At 36.0% G+C, this 17,735-nt stretch overlaps 3 protein-coding genes across 3 annotated transcripts; all 3 read right to left on the bottom strand.

Moving 5' to 3' along the window:
• Positions 1 to 739: 739 nt before the first annotated feature.
• On the bottom strand, positions 740 to 1,084 carry LOC130830424 (keratin-associated protein 13-2-like). Its single transcript, XM_057697627.1, has one exon. The coding sequence runs from the start codon at positions 1,082 to 1,084 to the stop codon at positions 740 to 742; it is 345 nt and encodes a 114-aa protein (XP_057553610.1).
• Positions 1,085 to 7,557: 6,473 nt separating this feature from the next.
• Positions 7,558 to 7,733, bottom strand: LOC130829892 (keratin-associated protein 23-1). Its single transcript, XM_057696438.1, is given in 2 exon segments — positions 7,558 to 7,619; positions 7,622 to 7,733. Coding segments are annotated over 2 exon segments (174 nt in total).
• A 5,521-nt stretch (positions 7,734 to 13,254) lies between these two features.
• LOC130830429 (keratin-associated protein 13-2-like) lies at positions 13,255 to 13,707 on the bottom strand. The gene has a single exon (XM_057697630.1). The coding sequence runs from the start codon at positions 13,705 to 13,707 to the stop codon at positions 13,255 to 13,257; it is 453 nt and encodes a 150-aa protein (XP_057553613.1).
• Between the last annotated feature and the right edge of the window lie 4,028 nt (positions 13,708 to 17,735).

The following is a 17,735-nucleotide window of genomic DNA, read 5'->3' as shown; positions in this document are numbered from 1 at the left end:
AGTATGTTTAAATTTTATTCTTTCTCTCTGCATTCCATATATATCCACTAACTTTTGTGCTTTTCTTCTCCTGTGAAGAGAGATATAAAGACTCACATGATTTAAAAAATGAGGCTTTTATAGCTCTTGAGATCTGTATTTATACTAAGTTTATATAAAAAGGCAAAAAGACTCTAAAGACCAAAAATTTTATTTCTAATCCCTCAATCCCTAGGATCCCAAAGTTTGCTTTGTAAATCAAATGAATCTTTTATATGTGTAAACCCAATAAACAGTAAAAGAAACACCTGGTCAATAATTAGCTAATAATAATAACAACAGCAACATATATACGGATGCCAGAATAAATGTGTTTATTTTTAAGATAATTACATATGGTTAAATTTTAAAGGATGTCTAATAATTGGATGATTTCCATCACCAGTGCAGCTATATGATTTAAGGTTTAGGTCTGATACTTAGTTTCATATTCTACAGGAACCAATCTGTACATTAATTAGACTGGGTGGCAACAGAGTGAGTGAATACCCAGTCTTCAGGGACATGAAGAGGATTGTTTCTTATGAGAATAAAATAGTAGTCGTCTGCAAGAAGATCTAGACATTCACTAAATTAATCTCTAGATGCCAGATCCACAGATGGGTCGAAAATCAAAATAGGTTGGACGGCAGAATCTGGATCCACAGCCCAGGGAAGGGAAGCCCCAGACTCCACAGCCCAGGGGTCTGAAGCCACGGGATCAGCAGCCCAGTGAGTAGCAGCTTCTGGATCCAGAGCTCAGGGAGTGGCAGCTGCTGGACCCGAAGCCCAGAGACCCAGCATAAGTTGTCCAGCAGGGACTGCAGAGCCTGGAGGTCTTCAGGCGGTAGCAGGATGTCTGGCAGGGACGGGACACCACACAGGGTGTAAGGCACCTGATGGGCTCATAGCAGCCACTGTAGAGAGAGGATCCCAGCTGGCAGGAGCTGGGAGAGCAGAGGTCAGTGCTGTAGACCAGGTTGCTGGGGTAGAAGGAGCCTGGGCAGCGCTGATAGCCTCCAAGGGAGCGAGAGGAGAAGTTTCCAGAGCAGCAGCTGTAGGACATGTTGACAGGAGATGTGAGTTCAGCTGAATTAGACTGAGAATATTCTGAGGTTCATTTCTACCTCTTGGCCTGTGGCATTTATATACTCTCAGCAATAGGTGTTAACAGGTACAAGGTCATCATTCCTACGTTTCTACTCCCTCATTTGCATAGTATTACCTCAATCATCATTTCTGTAATTGCAACTGTGTAGTTTCCTACACATTGTATTTATGGGTACTATAATAATTTTTGTTATAACACAAAGCCAATAAACTACTCGTGTGTCACAAACGCTATGACCATTTTGTATTAATGGCCATCTCATCGCGGCCAGGAATATCCCTCCTTTTCTTCCTGGTATACGCTGTATGCGTACCTGAGTCTGGCTTTGCTGGGGTATGCATTCCTTCTAAGGGTGGAGACTGAAGGTTAGAGGCATAGCTTTGGTCTTCTAAACAGCCTTCTAAAGATTTAACCTACTTATAACTTCATTTTTTTCTCCCAAATTAATTTCCAAGTATTAAATATTAATGTAGAGATCTCATATCCAGTGCAAAAGGCCCAACAATTGTTACAAATTGAATGGAAGTAGGCTAGGAACAGAGGGAACCCTGGATGAGTATTTGGAAGCAATACAAGAACAGTCACTTTGAACAGAGTCACAAATGGAGACCAGTCTGAGCCCATCGAAGGAAAATCAGAGAATGATCCTATTGAGGTGAGTAGAAGTAAATGACAGAGGACAGAATGAGCCATTCAGGTTTCTCCTCCACCATATTTTAAACCTACCGTTTGTTGGATTTAAATATTATTCAAATCAAAACGGTTCCAAATGGATGAAATTTATGAATTTTAAAATATATTTTACCTTTTTGCTATCCATATTTACAGTCCAGCCAGACATCTTGCTCCTCTAGAATAGCCCCAGTTAGGTACTTCCGCCCCATCACATTTTTGCCTACATTTTCTCCCTTACTGTCAAACATCCTCTTTCTTCCTTTGACCACCTTCTTCAGATCATTTCTTCAGTACAGGATACCTGCATGTCTACTTCCAATGGGCTCTCTAAACACTAAAGGATGTTCTTCAGGTACAAAGAAAATATTCTCAGAGAGGAACATGGAAATGCAGGAAGAAAATTAAAAGCACATATACAGGTAAACAAATTATATTTGAATAAAAACTTTACAAAACAATAATTGAAATGATTTTTGGTTTTAAAATACATATAGAATTAAAATTTATGAGGACAACAATGCCTAAAAGGAGAGCAATCGGATTTAAGGTTTTCCAAGGTTTTAGCATTAGTGGGGAAATTGGAAAAAATGGAAACAAATCAGGGATGTACATTAAAATTTCTAAGCAAATCTAAAATCAGTAAAACAATGAAGATATATTAAAATTGGGGAAAATGAGAATATTAAAGGTTTTTGTTAATCATAAAAAGGCAGAAAAGCAAAGAAAAAGTAAACAGATCAAATAATAACAAAATTCTAAATTATTAGATATAAAATTTATATATGTACATACACATAAACATATATCATTATCTATGTATCTTTATGACACATAAAAGGAATATAGAGTCCAATACAAAGATTCAGAATGCTAGATTGAGTTTTTAAAAAGTACCACAATATCCTGATGGAAGATGCCTTAGAGGACTGGGACGGGGAGGGTAGGGGGGACTTGGGGGGGGGGGAGTCAAGGAAGGGAGGGAATAAGGGGATATGTGTATAAAAACAGATGATTGAACTTGGTGTACCCCCAAAAAAATAAAAAAATAAAAAAATAAAAGTACCACAATATCCTGCTTTCAAGAGTAAGCAATAAAAATAAAAGCATATAGAAATAGTGAAAGAAATGAGATGAATCATCTAAAACAATCCAAAAGGAAGCTATTAATTTATTAATATTAGTCATAGAAACTTCACTAGTGATAAAGAAGAATAATAATTTTCAAAAAGATGTGAGTCCTCCATGGATATCACACTCACAGTGCTTAAGGACATGAAAGAAGGTAAGAACTAGTTAGGGCTGGACTTCCTAGGTGGCGCAGTGGTTAAGAATCCACCTGCCAATGCAGGGGACATGGGTTCGATCCCTGGCCCAGGAAAGTCCCACATGCTAGAGCATCTAAGCCCATGCACCACAACTACAGACCCTGTGCCACAACTGCAAAGCCTGTGAGCCACAACTATTGAGCTTGCATGCTACAACAACTGAAGCCCACGTGCCTAGAGCCCTCGCACTACAACAAAGAGTAGCCCCCGCTCACCACAACTAGAGAAAGCCTATGTGCAGCAATGAAGACCCAACACAGCCAATAAATAAACAAATTTTAAAAAACAAACAAACAAAAAACTAGTTAGGGTATAGAACACTTGGCCAACACATTTAAGAAAACTGATCAAATTGAAATGTTGGGTGCATTACACTCAAGTTCCGAAAGCATTATCTTTTGAAGAGCACATAGAGTTTAACTGAAAATACTCCAATCATAAAGCAAGCCTCAACCAATTCATGTGATTATAGTAATTCTTAGTGTGTTATAAGGTAGTGAAAAATGATAGCTGGAAAATCCCCAAATGTCAATTTGAAAATACGCATGTAAATAATCTGTCTTGGTTCTTTTCAGCCACTATTATAGAATATCATGGACTGGGTGGTTTATAAAAACATTGATTTCTTACAGTTCTGGAGCCTGGGAAGTTCAAGATCAAAGTGTCAAAACATTAGGTATCTGATGAGACCCTCTCCTCGAGGGCCATCTTTTCACTGTAACCTCAATAGTAGAAGGACCAAGAGTTCTCTGGGGTTTCTTCTTCTAAGGGCACTAATCCCATTCATGAGATCTCCATTTCTGATTACCATTATATTGAGAATTAAGAGCTAACAGTTGGATTTTGGGGGCAAACTAAAATTCAGACCATAGCATAATCCACAATTCAAAGAAAATATATCAACGTGGACATCAGAAAATTCTTTGATCAGAATGATATTGAAGATAAAACACCAAAACTTACAGATTTCAGCCAATTCAGTGCTTTGAGGGAATTCTATGCATTAAATGCATATGTTTGAAAAGAAGAAAGGCTGAAGATCAAGAAATTAGAATAAGGAATAACAAATCAAGACCCCCCCCCCCAAAAAAAGAGACAAATTAAAGGTAGAAGTCAATATAAGAGTAAAAAACTATATGTGTAGAATATAACCAAGCCCAAAGTTGGTTCTTCAAAAGTAGTGATGAAAATAGTACTCAAATTGAAAAAGAAACATAATATGGGACTCCTACAAGAAAAAGCAAAGTGAGGAAATAACTGTTCCAAATGTAAATAACTCTTTTGCAAATCTTTTATTTTCAGATATCCCGAATTAGAATTTGAATCTTATTCCTTCTTGCTAACCAAGCAGGGAAAATGTTCCACTCAGGATGGTGTTATGTGTTTATCTTCCCCATTCTCTTTCATTGCCAAACCCTTTTTCAAAGTAGCCTTGATGGAACAAATTCAGAGTTGATGAATGTGGAACAAGGTCATTCTCAAGCAAAACCTTGAAGTCAGTGCATTTCCCTCAGGAACTCTTCCTTCTCTGGAAGTTTCCTTTTCTGCACTAATCCACAAACCCAGCAGTGTTCTGCTTCTCTAGTCATTCTTTCACAATAAGGTACAAGTAACAAATACAATTTTTATGAAACTACTAACTCTCAGACCATTACCAAATGCAGGCCAGGTATTATATTGATACAATGCATGTTTCCGTAGATAGATGTTTTTCCCAAAGGAGAATTACTTATGCCTATTTAAAAATATTGGGTGATTTTAAATTAAAATGTTGGCTCTGATCTGTGGAACTAATGGCTTCCAGACTTTGTTTTCCATCTCTGTTTTCTATCGAATTTTTTCAGATCTGTGGTTTGTGGAACCATCATATATTTTAGATCCTACTTTTTTCCACCCTCCTAATTATTTTACAGGAGTTATTATTTAACTTACTAACCATCCAGAGGATTCAGCTTTGATTAATCATCTTAATAAGAAGGAAGGTATCAAAAGTCATAACTTGGAATATTAAGATTGATGCTACCACATGGTGTCTTGCCTATTTGTTACCTAAAAATTATTTCTATTATATTTACCCAATGTAGGCTAGGAGTCATTCCTTTCCCAGAAAATGGTAAATAGGCTACCATGACTAAGAAAGAGTCACTCTAAAGAATGGGAAAATAATGCAGCCCTTAATGTCATACTTTTATCTATTGGCAAGTAAATATATTTTCCTTCTCACTGACAGTCAACTTTCAGTATATACTTTAATGTCAGTCTGCTGGTGAGACAGTCTCTCAGTTTTTTGTGGTCTGCAATTATCTTCAATGTCGAAGCACATATTTTCTGGGCATAGTACTCCAGTATGAGATCTACATTCTTTCAGAATTTTGAGTATTTCCTTCAATTATCTTTTTAAATAAGTCCTATTTCAGTCCTATTGTTATTTTTTAAAGGTGATCAGCTCTTTCTCAGGTAACTTAGAAATGTTTCTCTTGTTACTGATGTTCATCAGATTTAGGTGTGTGTAATTGTTGTATTCTCTGTATTTATCCAACTTTTAGGTTGCAGCACTTATTTAACTTTGTTTTAGAAAATTCTTAACATTTTCTCCCCGAATATATTTTCTCCTGTATTCTCTTTCTTTTCTGTTTTTAGGACTTCAAACACAAATATGTTAAATCTTTTCACTATGATCCATATTCTCTTAAACTCTGTTCTCTATTTTTCATCTTCTCTTCTCTCTATGCAGCAGTGTAGATGAATGGTTCTCAACAAGGAGAGATTTTGCCTTTTGTCCTCTAGGGATTATGTGGCAATATCTGGAGAGACAATTTTGGTTGTCATGACTGGGGAATTCTCTGATCTGCTTTAAGTATCCATTTCCTCCTATTTAAAATAACTTGAATTTTAAACATATATCTTTGTCACAAATCTATCTGAGGGCTTAAAGAAATAATGAATAGGATATTCTTTGAACATTGATTAAAGCACTATTCAGGGATAATGCCTTTTTGTAATTCACTTTTATTTCTCAGTAATCTGTTTATCTTAGTCTCTTGTGGTTTCCTTAAATACTTGGCCTGTGAAAGCTGAGCATTTTGCCAAAAGAATAAACACATAGTGTCTCCAACTGTATGTTGAGATCCGAAAGAAATAGTCAAGTCTGCTGATACAAATAGCTTCTGTTTTCATCTACATTTAGTTTGGGCTTTAAGAAAGCATTGATGTGGAATCACAGGCATTCGGAAGCTATACGCTTCCCACTAAGAATCTTTGTCTATATCTTCTCAAACATATGAAAAAGTGAATTACAATAGAAACTCACCATTAGAAACATAAATCTGGGCACTTTTAACAAGTATTTGGTAAACTCAGAATTTATTCAAGGCTTGTGTGTATTTTTAAATTGGTCTTTTATTTAGTTTTTCTTTCATTTACTATGCTAACATTGTAAATCTAACCATGTAAATCTAAGTGCTATTCTTATTCATGAAATTCCCCATGAATCTGTAAACTTCACAGTTACATTGACTCTGTCTGTGTAGATAAGACCCATATTCTTTGAAAGAATCAAAATTTATCCCTATTCTGAGATATTTATTCAATAAAACTCTAAAACTTCAAAGCATGGATGTCCAGTAACTATAGTTTGAATGAGAAAAATATCCATTGTCCAAGGAAATTAGATCAAATCCACAACATTTTAGGCTTCCAAAACTTACTCCACATGCATGTTGAGATTTTACTTAGCCTGCTAAATCTAACTCAGCACAAACTCTGGTCAAAAGTGTATAAACAATAGCATAAAAGTATTTCAATGCCGAAATTAATTAGTTATTGGATTATAATCCTTTAACTTTGTATCCATTTTGGGCAGAAAATAAATTAACATAAATTCCATCAGTAATGCTGATATTACACTTATTTTGGGGGTTCTGTCATTAAATTCAGAGGATTCAGGAATCAGTCTGTTAGCCTGTGTCTGATGGAAAGAGATTGGATAAGGAACTGGTGATCAAAGACTAGGAAGACAGGTGCCAATGGAAGTAATGAGTATGATAGAACTTTGAGTAGGGCTTTTGATGCATTTACTTAAAAAGTACTGGAACTCAACAAATGGATCAGCAGAAGTCAGATACATAGGCAGGTTGATTACAAGATGGCTAGAGGCTCCTAGAAGCAAAGTAGATTGGATGGCAGAAAATGGGTACAAAGTCCAAGGTAAGGAAGCCCCAGATGCTATAACCCAGGGGTCTGAAGCCATGGGATCCAAAGCCCAATGAATAGCAGCTTCTGGATCCAGAGCTCAGGGAGCGGCAGCTGCTGGACCTAAAGCCCAGAGACCTAGGATAAGTTGTCCAGCAGAGTGTTGAGGTCCTGGGGAGGTAGCAGGATGTCTGACAGCGACTGGACACTACCCTGGACGTCTGGCATCTGGTGGGCTTACAGCAAGCCTCCTGACTGTAGAAAGAGGAGCCAACATGCCAGGTGTTGGGAGAGCAGATGTCAGTGCTGTAGACCAGGTTGCTGGGGTAGGAAGAGCCACAGGAGAAGCCTGGGTAGCACTGGTAGCCTCCAAGGGAGCAGGAGAAGTTGCCAGAGCAGCAGTTGTAGGGCATCTTGATGAGAGATATTACACTGAGCAAAATTACACTGAGAATATTTTGAGGTCTAAGGTCATCTTGTGGACCCGGTAATTACAGCTCTTGTTAATTGGTATGGCGCAGTACTGGTGCAATCCTCTCACAGTATTCACTCCTCTTCTGCATGTGTGTAATTCATTTATCCTCTCTGGAATTGCAGTTGACTAGTTTCCTACCTATTGTATTTATTATACTACCATGATTTATTATAGCACAAAGCCAGTATACAGAAATTCTAGGACAATTTGTTAGTAATCCTCATCCTATTAAGGCCAGGAAAGCCTGTTTTTTACTGCCTGGCCATGACTCCATGTATATCTCTTTCTGCTTTGCTCTGGAATTTTTTCTGTCACTTTTCCACTGTGTCAAGTGATCAGTGGCATAGCTTTGTTTTTTATAAGGATGCTTCTAATGATTGATTCTCCTTGTCACTACTGATTCACATCCTTCAAATTTATTTTCCATCCATCACATATTATTATACAGTGCTTCTCACATCCGATGGAGGGAAGAAAAATAACATATAATGAGAAATGGCTAGAAACAGAAAGGAACAAGGCAAACACTTAAAGACAAAGTGACTCCAGAAGACTGAATTGGGACGGAGTCACAAAAAGAAATCGATTTGAGACATGTGGAGTGGGACTGGGGATAATGATAGTGTAAGAAACTGGGAAAAGGGATGAAGAGAGAGGCATTTCAGGTATCTCTTCTACTTGCTTTGAGACTATGTATCTAAATGCCATTAAAAAAGAACGTGGTTTGAAAGTGAATATAGTTTATGTGTTTTCATATGTTTTTATTTACATCATAAAAAATTTAAAAGAACCTGGAGTCTGCATCCTAGAATAACTCAGGCTTTTCTCTACTCAGACTGTGAATGCTTTTTGTGCATTTTCAAAGTCAGTTTCTCTTCTGTAATTTCTTTCAAAAATGTATAATATTTTTTTGTCACCCTTGTTCTCCATTTTATTCCTTCTGTTGAATAATATAATAAGTGCGTGCTAATTTCCAGTGGGTTAATTATATCAGATAAATTTGCACTGAAATAAACACAGAAATTCTTTAGGCTGAAGGGAAATAATTTTAAAAAGAAACATTAAATTTCAAGAAAGAACAGAATATTTGCTAGTTGGATTCTCCAGGAAGTAGGCACTGAGACAGGAATGGAAGAACAAAAAGTTTGTAAGAGAGTAGCACCTGTGAAAGAAAAATAGCCATTCTACCACCTCCTTCAGTCATTGACAAGGGGCTGCCATGAGAAAACCCTGACCTTGGCTTGAAATCCGAGGCAGATCCAAAGAAGCCAACAGAGACAGGCTGTTAGCTAACCTCGCTTGTCTCAGCTGGATAGCTATTCCTTTTTGAAGTGATGTGATGTGAGTTCCAGTGCATATCTGTACCTGTCACAGTCCACCATTTGCAACTTGAGGGTCAACTCATCAGGGGAGAGATTCTCCATGGCTCTGGTTGGCCTCTCTTCCTGAGAAGAAATGTACAACAGTGACTCAGTGGGATGAAACACAGATGCTGTCACTGCATTTGACCTTGGAGCTATAATGGGTACTCATTACCTCTCTCCTTCACAACACATTATAAATTTGCCTCAGCCTCAGCTACCACCACTATTGGTCTCAATGGATTTCTTGGTGGTATCACCTGTGCCCTGATTCCTAAGAGGTATGAAACCTGATAACTATACCCTTTCCTTGCTATAGTTACTGCATATGACAAATCACATCCACAATTGGACAAGAGGTTTCAAGGGCCATCCACATAGATCAGTTGAGCTCCACGCATATTCCCTCCTATCCTCACTGTGTAACAATAATCTTACTATTTTCTACTAAACAGGATCATCTACGCTTGGATTAGATGGTAACTCTGCTTTCTGGTACCTGAAACAAGAAACTCAAAGTGCTCAGCCAATAGCTCATAATTGTAGTTCAATGAGACCCTTGATATGTCTCTTAGTAAAAGTGTCTGTGAAAAAGGGCTTCTATCCTTGGAAATCCCAGTTGCAGAAATGGGAAGCACAAAGTTCTTAAATGGGTCATGGGGATGATAGTAAGTAGATATTTGGAACCCAGTCTTCAAGGTCATTGCCCCCATGCTCCAAGCGAACTTCAGCTTTGCTGTCAGTGGGACTATTCAATACACTATCAGGCAGACAGCTTCAGGGTCGTGTGGTTTTTGATGTAACTGGTAGATCTCACTTCTTGCTGTCTCTACTATGAAGTGGATTTCCTGATTGGATGCTGCATTGTGAGGAATTCCATGCTGGTGGATCTAGTGTTTTATTAGCTTCTGAATAATGGTGCTGCTGAGGTAAGCACAGAAAGCAGAAGCTTACTCTGAACAGGTAGTTATGTGTTTGAGGATGAACCACTGATTCTTTCAGGGCAGAAGGGGGCCACGTTTAACTTGCAACCAGGTGACCAGTTGGTCTCCTTGAGGAACAGTGCCATACTGGGAGTTTAGCATTAAACTCTGTTGCTGACAGATTGGACATTTGCTGTGGCATTAATTATATCAGACTTGTAAGTGGGAGCTTATGCTGTTGAACCCATTCATAGCCTCTGCGGTCACTTATTCACATCTTGCCAGCATTGTGAAGACTGCTGGCAAAGGCGAGCTAGCTCAACTGGCAGAGTCATTTTGTCAACTTGAGTTTTTAGTTCCTCTTCCATGATGGATGCATTCTGGTGGGCATTAAGAAGAATACAAATGTCCTCACACTTTGGACCAACTTGCATATATCCATCCACATGTCTGTATACCAGATTTTATTGTCTCAATATTCTAATATTCTCCCTTCCAGGTTTTTAACTAGCTGGTCAGGTCAATTACCACTGTCCAGAAATCTATATGTATCATCAACTGGGTCCACTTTTCTCTTTTACACAAAGTGGATAACCAGGTGCTAGACGTACAATTCTACCCATAGAGAAAATATTTTTCTCATCACGGTCATGAAAGGCATCCACGCAATGAGCCAATCCACTTACAGGCCTTTCATGGGCTTTTCCCCTCCTCCTTCAGCAGGTCATGCGATATACCCAATGTGACCACATATGTGATTTGAGAGAGGGGTGGTAGTACAATGCTGGTCAGCGACATGGGGGTCTGGACTTCTGCTCAACAGCCGGCTCTCTTGTTCTGCTAGTGTTCATTCCTGTATGAGCTATTTCCATCTTACCATGGGTTGCTACTGAGTCCACCTGACTTGTGACTTGGAAGTTTCAATATAACACAGCTCATGATGGACAGCTACAGATACATGATTACTTGTTCCACAGTCAACTTTTTTATCTCTATAAGACCAAAGTAGTTTCCAAGGATCTGATGTTCCAAAGACATGTCAGTTTTCAACTACAGGTTACAAAGACTTCTTCTACAACTTTATTTGCCTGCCTTGTTATTTTCCCACTGAGGTTTACTATAAACTGCATGTTGAAATTTTATTTTATTTTATTATTTTATTTTATTTTATTTTATTTATTGTTTTCAATACCACAGATGTCAGCAACACCATATGATCTGCCTGCCAATGGGGTTGCTTGCATCTAAACCTAGACCTACAGAATCCTTTCCTGCTCCTGGCCTAAAGGAAGCTGTGTGTATAGGACAGAGTGCTATTTCTATGTGGGGAGTATGTTTGTTTCAGAACCCTAAAAATCCCACCAGATGCTCTGCTACTTTATTTGTAGTAGGGGATTTAAGAGATTTAACTGTTTATTAAAGATTTTATATTTTTATATTATGTTATATATTTAATATGAATATATATTTATAGAAAATAAATATAACAATATGCTATTTTACATAATATTTGACAAAAGCCTTATTGTATAGACCGAGAGCTATTTTAACATTATGAATAAGAGGAAATGAATCCCAAGATTAATGTGGTCCAAAACTCAAGATATCCAAAACAGTCATGTGAAAGAGACCTATGATACCTCTCTAACCTGATTTTCCATTACTAATCCAAACAAATTGTAACTTGATTTTCAATAATTCCCTGAACACAAGTACCTTTATATCTCTCTACTTTGTTCATTTTATTTCATCTTCTCAAAATTCTCCTTATTCTTTACCACATTGCTGTGTCTTCACTTCTTATATTAGTCCTCATCTATCATAAGGTTTTGGATCTTGGTTTTATTGTAAGACTGGAACCTATAGTGAATCCTGGACACACTTTGAGTCTTCATTTCCTTATATGTAAAATAACTAGTTCATAAAATGTGCATTTCTCATGAGTCTTATAGCGATCTGAAAAATAATGAATAGGAAAATTCTTTGATAATTGCTCTTTACCTCTGTATAAAGATACTGTCTTTCTGTTATTAGTTTTAGACCTTATCAGCATGTGATCATATGTTAGTACGATGTTGTTTTCTGAAATATTTGACCTATAAAATATCAGAATGGCAACATAAAACATAAAAACAAGGAGTGTGTAAATGTATGTTGAGATATGAGTGGAACAATAATTTCTGATGATATGAAAGTCTTGTTTTTTTCCAGCCATGTTTAATTTGGATCTTAGATACAAGAAGGTGCAATTCTACATCTCAGGAACCTAATTAATTCTCATCAAAGATAATTGGTTTCCTCCTTACACCTGTGAAGAAATCAATTACATACAAAAGTACTCAGTGGGATGAAGGAATATGGTTTTTTGCCACCTGACATTGACTGAATCAAAGAAAGCTCTTTTAGCTAACATACAAAACTTTCCATAAAACCTAAAATTTTTCCCCACTCAGTTGTATTTTCCAAGTTCCTTGTTTCACTTCTTCAGTCAGCAAATATCATGGCTCTATATTTTGAAGAAAATGTGCTCTGTGCCTCTCCTGAGATGATTATTCATGTGAAGTTTATGCATGCAATGTAAGGATTTCAGAGAACAGAAGTTTTGAAGAAGAAAGTGTTTAAAGCCCCAAATAAATTTGTTCAAATCTATCAATATTAGGTTTCCAAAGTTTGCTTTCAGAGGTGTAGTAAACTTTAACCTAAATACCACCCCCCAAAGAAAAATGCAAAGGAAAAAAACAAAATTGAACCAGTTAAAACTAAAAACTAGCAGCATATTTGCAAGCCAGAATGAGTTTGTTAGATTATATTCATTTAGGCTTTTATTTATTTTTTGAATAAAATTCATGAACAGGAATCCCAGTAATTCATTAACATTAATTTGTTGTTTGTTAACATGAATTTCATTAATTGATTCAGTAATATATTTCATTCACTTTACTAATTCAATTAATTCATTTAATAAAATTAATCGTTAAGTTCAGTATATGTGGCAGACAGTTTTTTGGCCAGTTTTCTATTACTGGAGAAAAAGATGTGAAGAGCAGTTGATTTTCCTGAAGATCGTTAAGATGACAGAAGCTCTGTTTAGAGGCTGGACCCATTGCTCAAAACATCTGAACTTTCCACAAGCTGATCAATAGAAGGCAGGTCCACAGATTGGTCTGTAACACAATTATTGGCAACTCCTAGAGGTGAAGTAGGAAGGATGGCAGTATCCGGATCTGTGGTTCAGTGAAGGGGAGCCATAGACTCTATAACCCAGGGGTCTGAAGCCATGGGATCCAAAGCTCAGTGAGTAGCAGCTTCTGGATCCATAGCCCAGGGAGCAGCCTCTGCTCGACCTGGAACCCAGAGATCTAGCATAAGTTGTCCAGCAGGGACTGTAGAGCGTGGAGGTCCTTGGGCGGTAGCAGGATGTCTGGCAGGGATGGGACACCACACAGGGTGTGAGGCACCTGATGGGCTCATAGCAGCCACTGTAGAGAGAGGATCCCAGATGACAGGAGCTGGGACAGCAGAGGTCAGTGCTGTAGACTAGGTTGCTGGGGTTGGAAGAGCCTGGACAGCGCAGATATCCTCCAAGGGAGTGGGAGGAGAAGTTTCTTGAGCAGCAGCGGTAGGACATGTTGACAGATGTGAGTTCAAATGAGTAACAAGGAGAAGATTCTGGGTTGAATGTCACCTCTTGGACTGGGGTGTTTTTGTACTCTCAGCCATGGGTGTGGCATTCTACATAGTCACCTTTCTCATGCTTGTAATCTCTCATCTCCGTATGTGTAATTTAATAATATTTTCTATAATTGAAGATGAAAAATTCCTTTCACCTCATATTCATGGGTGAATTTGCCATGTTGTTAAAGAACTAAGCTAATGACCTGTTCCAAAGTCAGAAATTCTATGACTGCATGCCTTTAATACCTTCTCATCATGACCAGGAAATCCCCTACTCTTCTCACTGGTCAAGATTCTTTATGCATTTGACTGTATATTGGCTAGAGGATGTTTAGCTCTAAGGGCAGGGATTAAGATCAAGTACATTTTTTTCTTTGTCAGTGGAATAAAGACACGCTATTTGCCACCAATTATTTTCTTTTCCTAAATTTATTTCATTGCCTAAAATTATTTTTATATATTTTATTATATATTTGACTCTCAAATTCTTTGGAAAGGGAAAATCGATCAGAGACATTGAATGAGGGATATAGTAGATCACAGAGATATACCAGGACAAATGTTTGGAGGCAAAAATGACTAAGGAAGCCTACTTTGAAGCAGAGACTCAGGGGATGCCAGTATGTGCACATGTGAAAAGACTCAGAGTCAAATATTCTAAGGGCAAGAGGAGATAAGTAGTGACTTTATGGGGTTTTTCATCTCTGTGTAATTGAAATTAAAAAGTTCAATATCAGTATAGTGTATGGCTTTTCATATGTACATTGTCCCCTTTGTCATCGATATTTAAAATTTTCTAGAGCTCTTTCTCCTCTAGAACTACCATCAAGCAATACATTCTGAACATTTTTACCTTCAGATTCTTTCATACGGTTTTCTTTTTCACTGTAAAACATACTTTTTTTAAAGAGATAAAGTAGAAATAGAGTATTTCTTTAAGATTATTTTTCCACTGTAAAATATCCAAATATCTTCTTTCTATAGATCTTTCCATATTAGGTAAACCTAAACTGAAATGAATATTAAAGGATTTTCTCAAATTAAAGACAATCAGAGAGAAATTTGGAATTGCAGGAGGGTAAAAAAAGACTGAAATATGAATGAATTATGTCTAAATATACCTTGTACACAACACTAATAAAGTGGTTCTTTATATATAAGTAGAAGTAAACAGTAATAAATTAAAAATGATCATTAAGATCTAAGATATTGCTTAAAAATTAAAAGCTTGGAAAAAATAACAAAAGTAAAATTATATCATTAAACCATTTTATTACCCCCCAAAGCATGAAAGGAGACAAAAAGAAACATAAAAGATGGATCAAATAGCAACAAATTAGTAAATATGTATGTATAAATCTGACTGTATCAATAATTAAGTTAAATATAATATGAAAAAATAGTCCATATAAAAGACTTAGAATATCAGACTGGACTGAAAGTCAAAACTATTTTCCACTTAAAATGGATTTTCTTAAATATGAGGAAACAGAAAAGGGAAATGTAAAAGATATATCTGGCAAAAGAAACAAAACATGCTAGTTTTACTTTATTAATCTCAAAGTTTGCTATATGATAAGAAGCTTATTATATATTAAGCAAGATATTTCTTATCAATCACCTTGTCAGAGTTCCAGGAAGATACTCATTGTTTTATTAGTCATTTAAATGTTACACTAAAGCCATACCATCCAATAGAGTAGCCACTAGCCACATATATCAAATTCAATTTGCATACATTAAATTAAATTAAATTAAATTAAATTAAATTAAATTAAAATAGAGTTCCTCAGTCATATTCATCACATTTCAAGTGCACAACAGGTAACATGTGGCTGTTGGATACTAAATATTTGAAATTGCAAATACAAAACATTTTAAACATCAAAGAAAGTTCTATTGGGCAGTGGTGCCTTAGAGATCACAGCTGATTGTTGATTTGCTAATATAAATTAGTACTTTTACTGTTTCCTGTACAATAAAAGAATGTTAGAAGTCTTAAGGCCATTTATCCTTACCCCAATTCATGTATTATTGTGTTAGTATTTTCATTTTATGTATACTTACACGTACTGATACATATTTGTCCCCATATTTTTTACAGGCAATATTTTATATTTGCTTAAAAATACCTGATATGTATTTTTTGTTTATTCTTCATCCCTTCCTGCATTTTTTTGCTATACGCTAGGATCAGTTTGTTTTTGACCATGTATAGCTTTTAACTACATATTTTTGTTCTGGAAGGCTAGTGACAAGTTCTCTAAGTTTTCAGTTCTCTGAAAATATCCACTTCCTTTTCCTTTTTGAAACAGATAATCACTAGTCATGTATTCTAGTTTCAAAGTTTTCTTTCTTCAAAAATTTGAAGCTATTTAATTGTTTTCCTACCTTCCTCTTTCTATGTGTTTAGAATTCAGTTGTCAATTTTATTGTTGCTTTTTCGAAGATAACTTGATTTTTTTTCCCTTGGGTTGTTTTCTTTTTTTCTTTTTTTTTCTTTTTCTTGTTCCTCGGTTTGACTCCAAAGTGCCTAAGTGTGGACTTGTCTTCATATTTGTCATACATGGGGTTTGTAACATTTCTTGAATTTGTGAATTGATGTTCCTCTATTTGGAAAATTCTCTCTGGATCTGTTTCCATTTCATGTTACTTCTCTTAGATCTGGTGATATCTTGACTTGTCAATGGCTGTTAATTTTTCATTGAATATTAACATATATATGTGTATATATATATACACACACACACTCACACACATATACACAACTTGTTGAAATTTTTAGACCTTTTCATAGTCTCCATGTTCCACATTCTCTGAAGTTCTGTTCAATATTTTCATGCTTTCTTAATTTTTTAGTTTGAACACACTCTTCTGAACAATCTCTAATTGTTTTTCCAGCTATGTCAAATTTATTTTTAACCCATTTGCCGTTTCTACATTTAATTTATTGCATTTTTTAATTTTAGAATTTTTAGTTGGTTCTTCTAATATATTTCACATTTGGCCAAAATTTTCTGACTATCCTTTTATTTCCTAAGTGTATGGATTATAGTTTTTTAACATCTATGTCTTATATTTCCGTTTACTGAATCACCTGTGAGTCTGTTTCTACTACATATTTTGGATTTAGTAATTTCTTAACTTCTTGAAGTCTGATAAATTTTCCTTGGGTATCAGACTATATATATGAGAAGGAGTCAAAAATTATCTGCATTCTGGCTGTAGAATTTATAGAAGTTTTAATATAACCTGAGCGCAGATAATTTTTGACTCACCCTCATATATCTGTATCTGTATCTATATCTGTATCATCTATATATTCATCTGTATAGCCATATATTTATCTGTACATTTTAAAGCTATATAAAACTATATAATTATATCTATGTGAGGACCCACATTCTATAAGGGAATTAATCTAATTTCTGATTCTAAGATTTTATATTCAAACATTAGTATTCGGCCAGCTATACTTTGAGTAAGAAAAATATCTGAGGTCCTCTAAAATTAGTTCAAATCCCCAACTTCTTAGGATTTCAGAACCTATTCCCATGCGCATATCGATCTTTTCATATTAACTCTTTTGTCTCTCACAATCAAACCCTAGTCAATAAATACTTTCATCTGTTACACCCAAATAAACAATAATAAAAAACAACTAACAACAATAAACATAGCTGGATATCAGAATCAATACATTTATTAGATTATAATGACACCTCACACAATTCTGGAAGAAAATACGAAGTAAATTTCATCTCCGGTGCAGACTTTAGACTTTGAGTTAATACTTTAATAATAAACTTTTTTAGATTAAAGTCTGTCAGCCAGTATTTGGGGCCAGAGACAAGGTGGCAATTTGATAATTAGAAATGAGAGGGTAATTCTTTCTGTAGATGATAAAGCAATAAACATTATGAGTAGAGGCAATGAAGATATCGGACAACAACAGTAAAAATTAAATAAGAGGACCAGATC

Source organism: Hippopotamus amphibius, chromosome 10 (genome assembly GCF_030028045.1).
Source record: "Hippopotamus amphibius kiboko isolate mHipAmp2 chromosome 10, mHipAmp2.hap2, whole genome shotgun sequence".
Classification (NCBI taxonomy): Eukaryota; Metazoa; Chordata; class Mammalia; order Artiodactyla; family Hippopotamidae; genus Hippopotamus; species Hippopotamus amphibius.
Note: the sequence above shows the minus strand (reverse complement) of the source record. Positions and strands in the feature narration are given on the sequence as shown.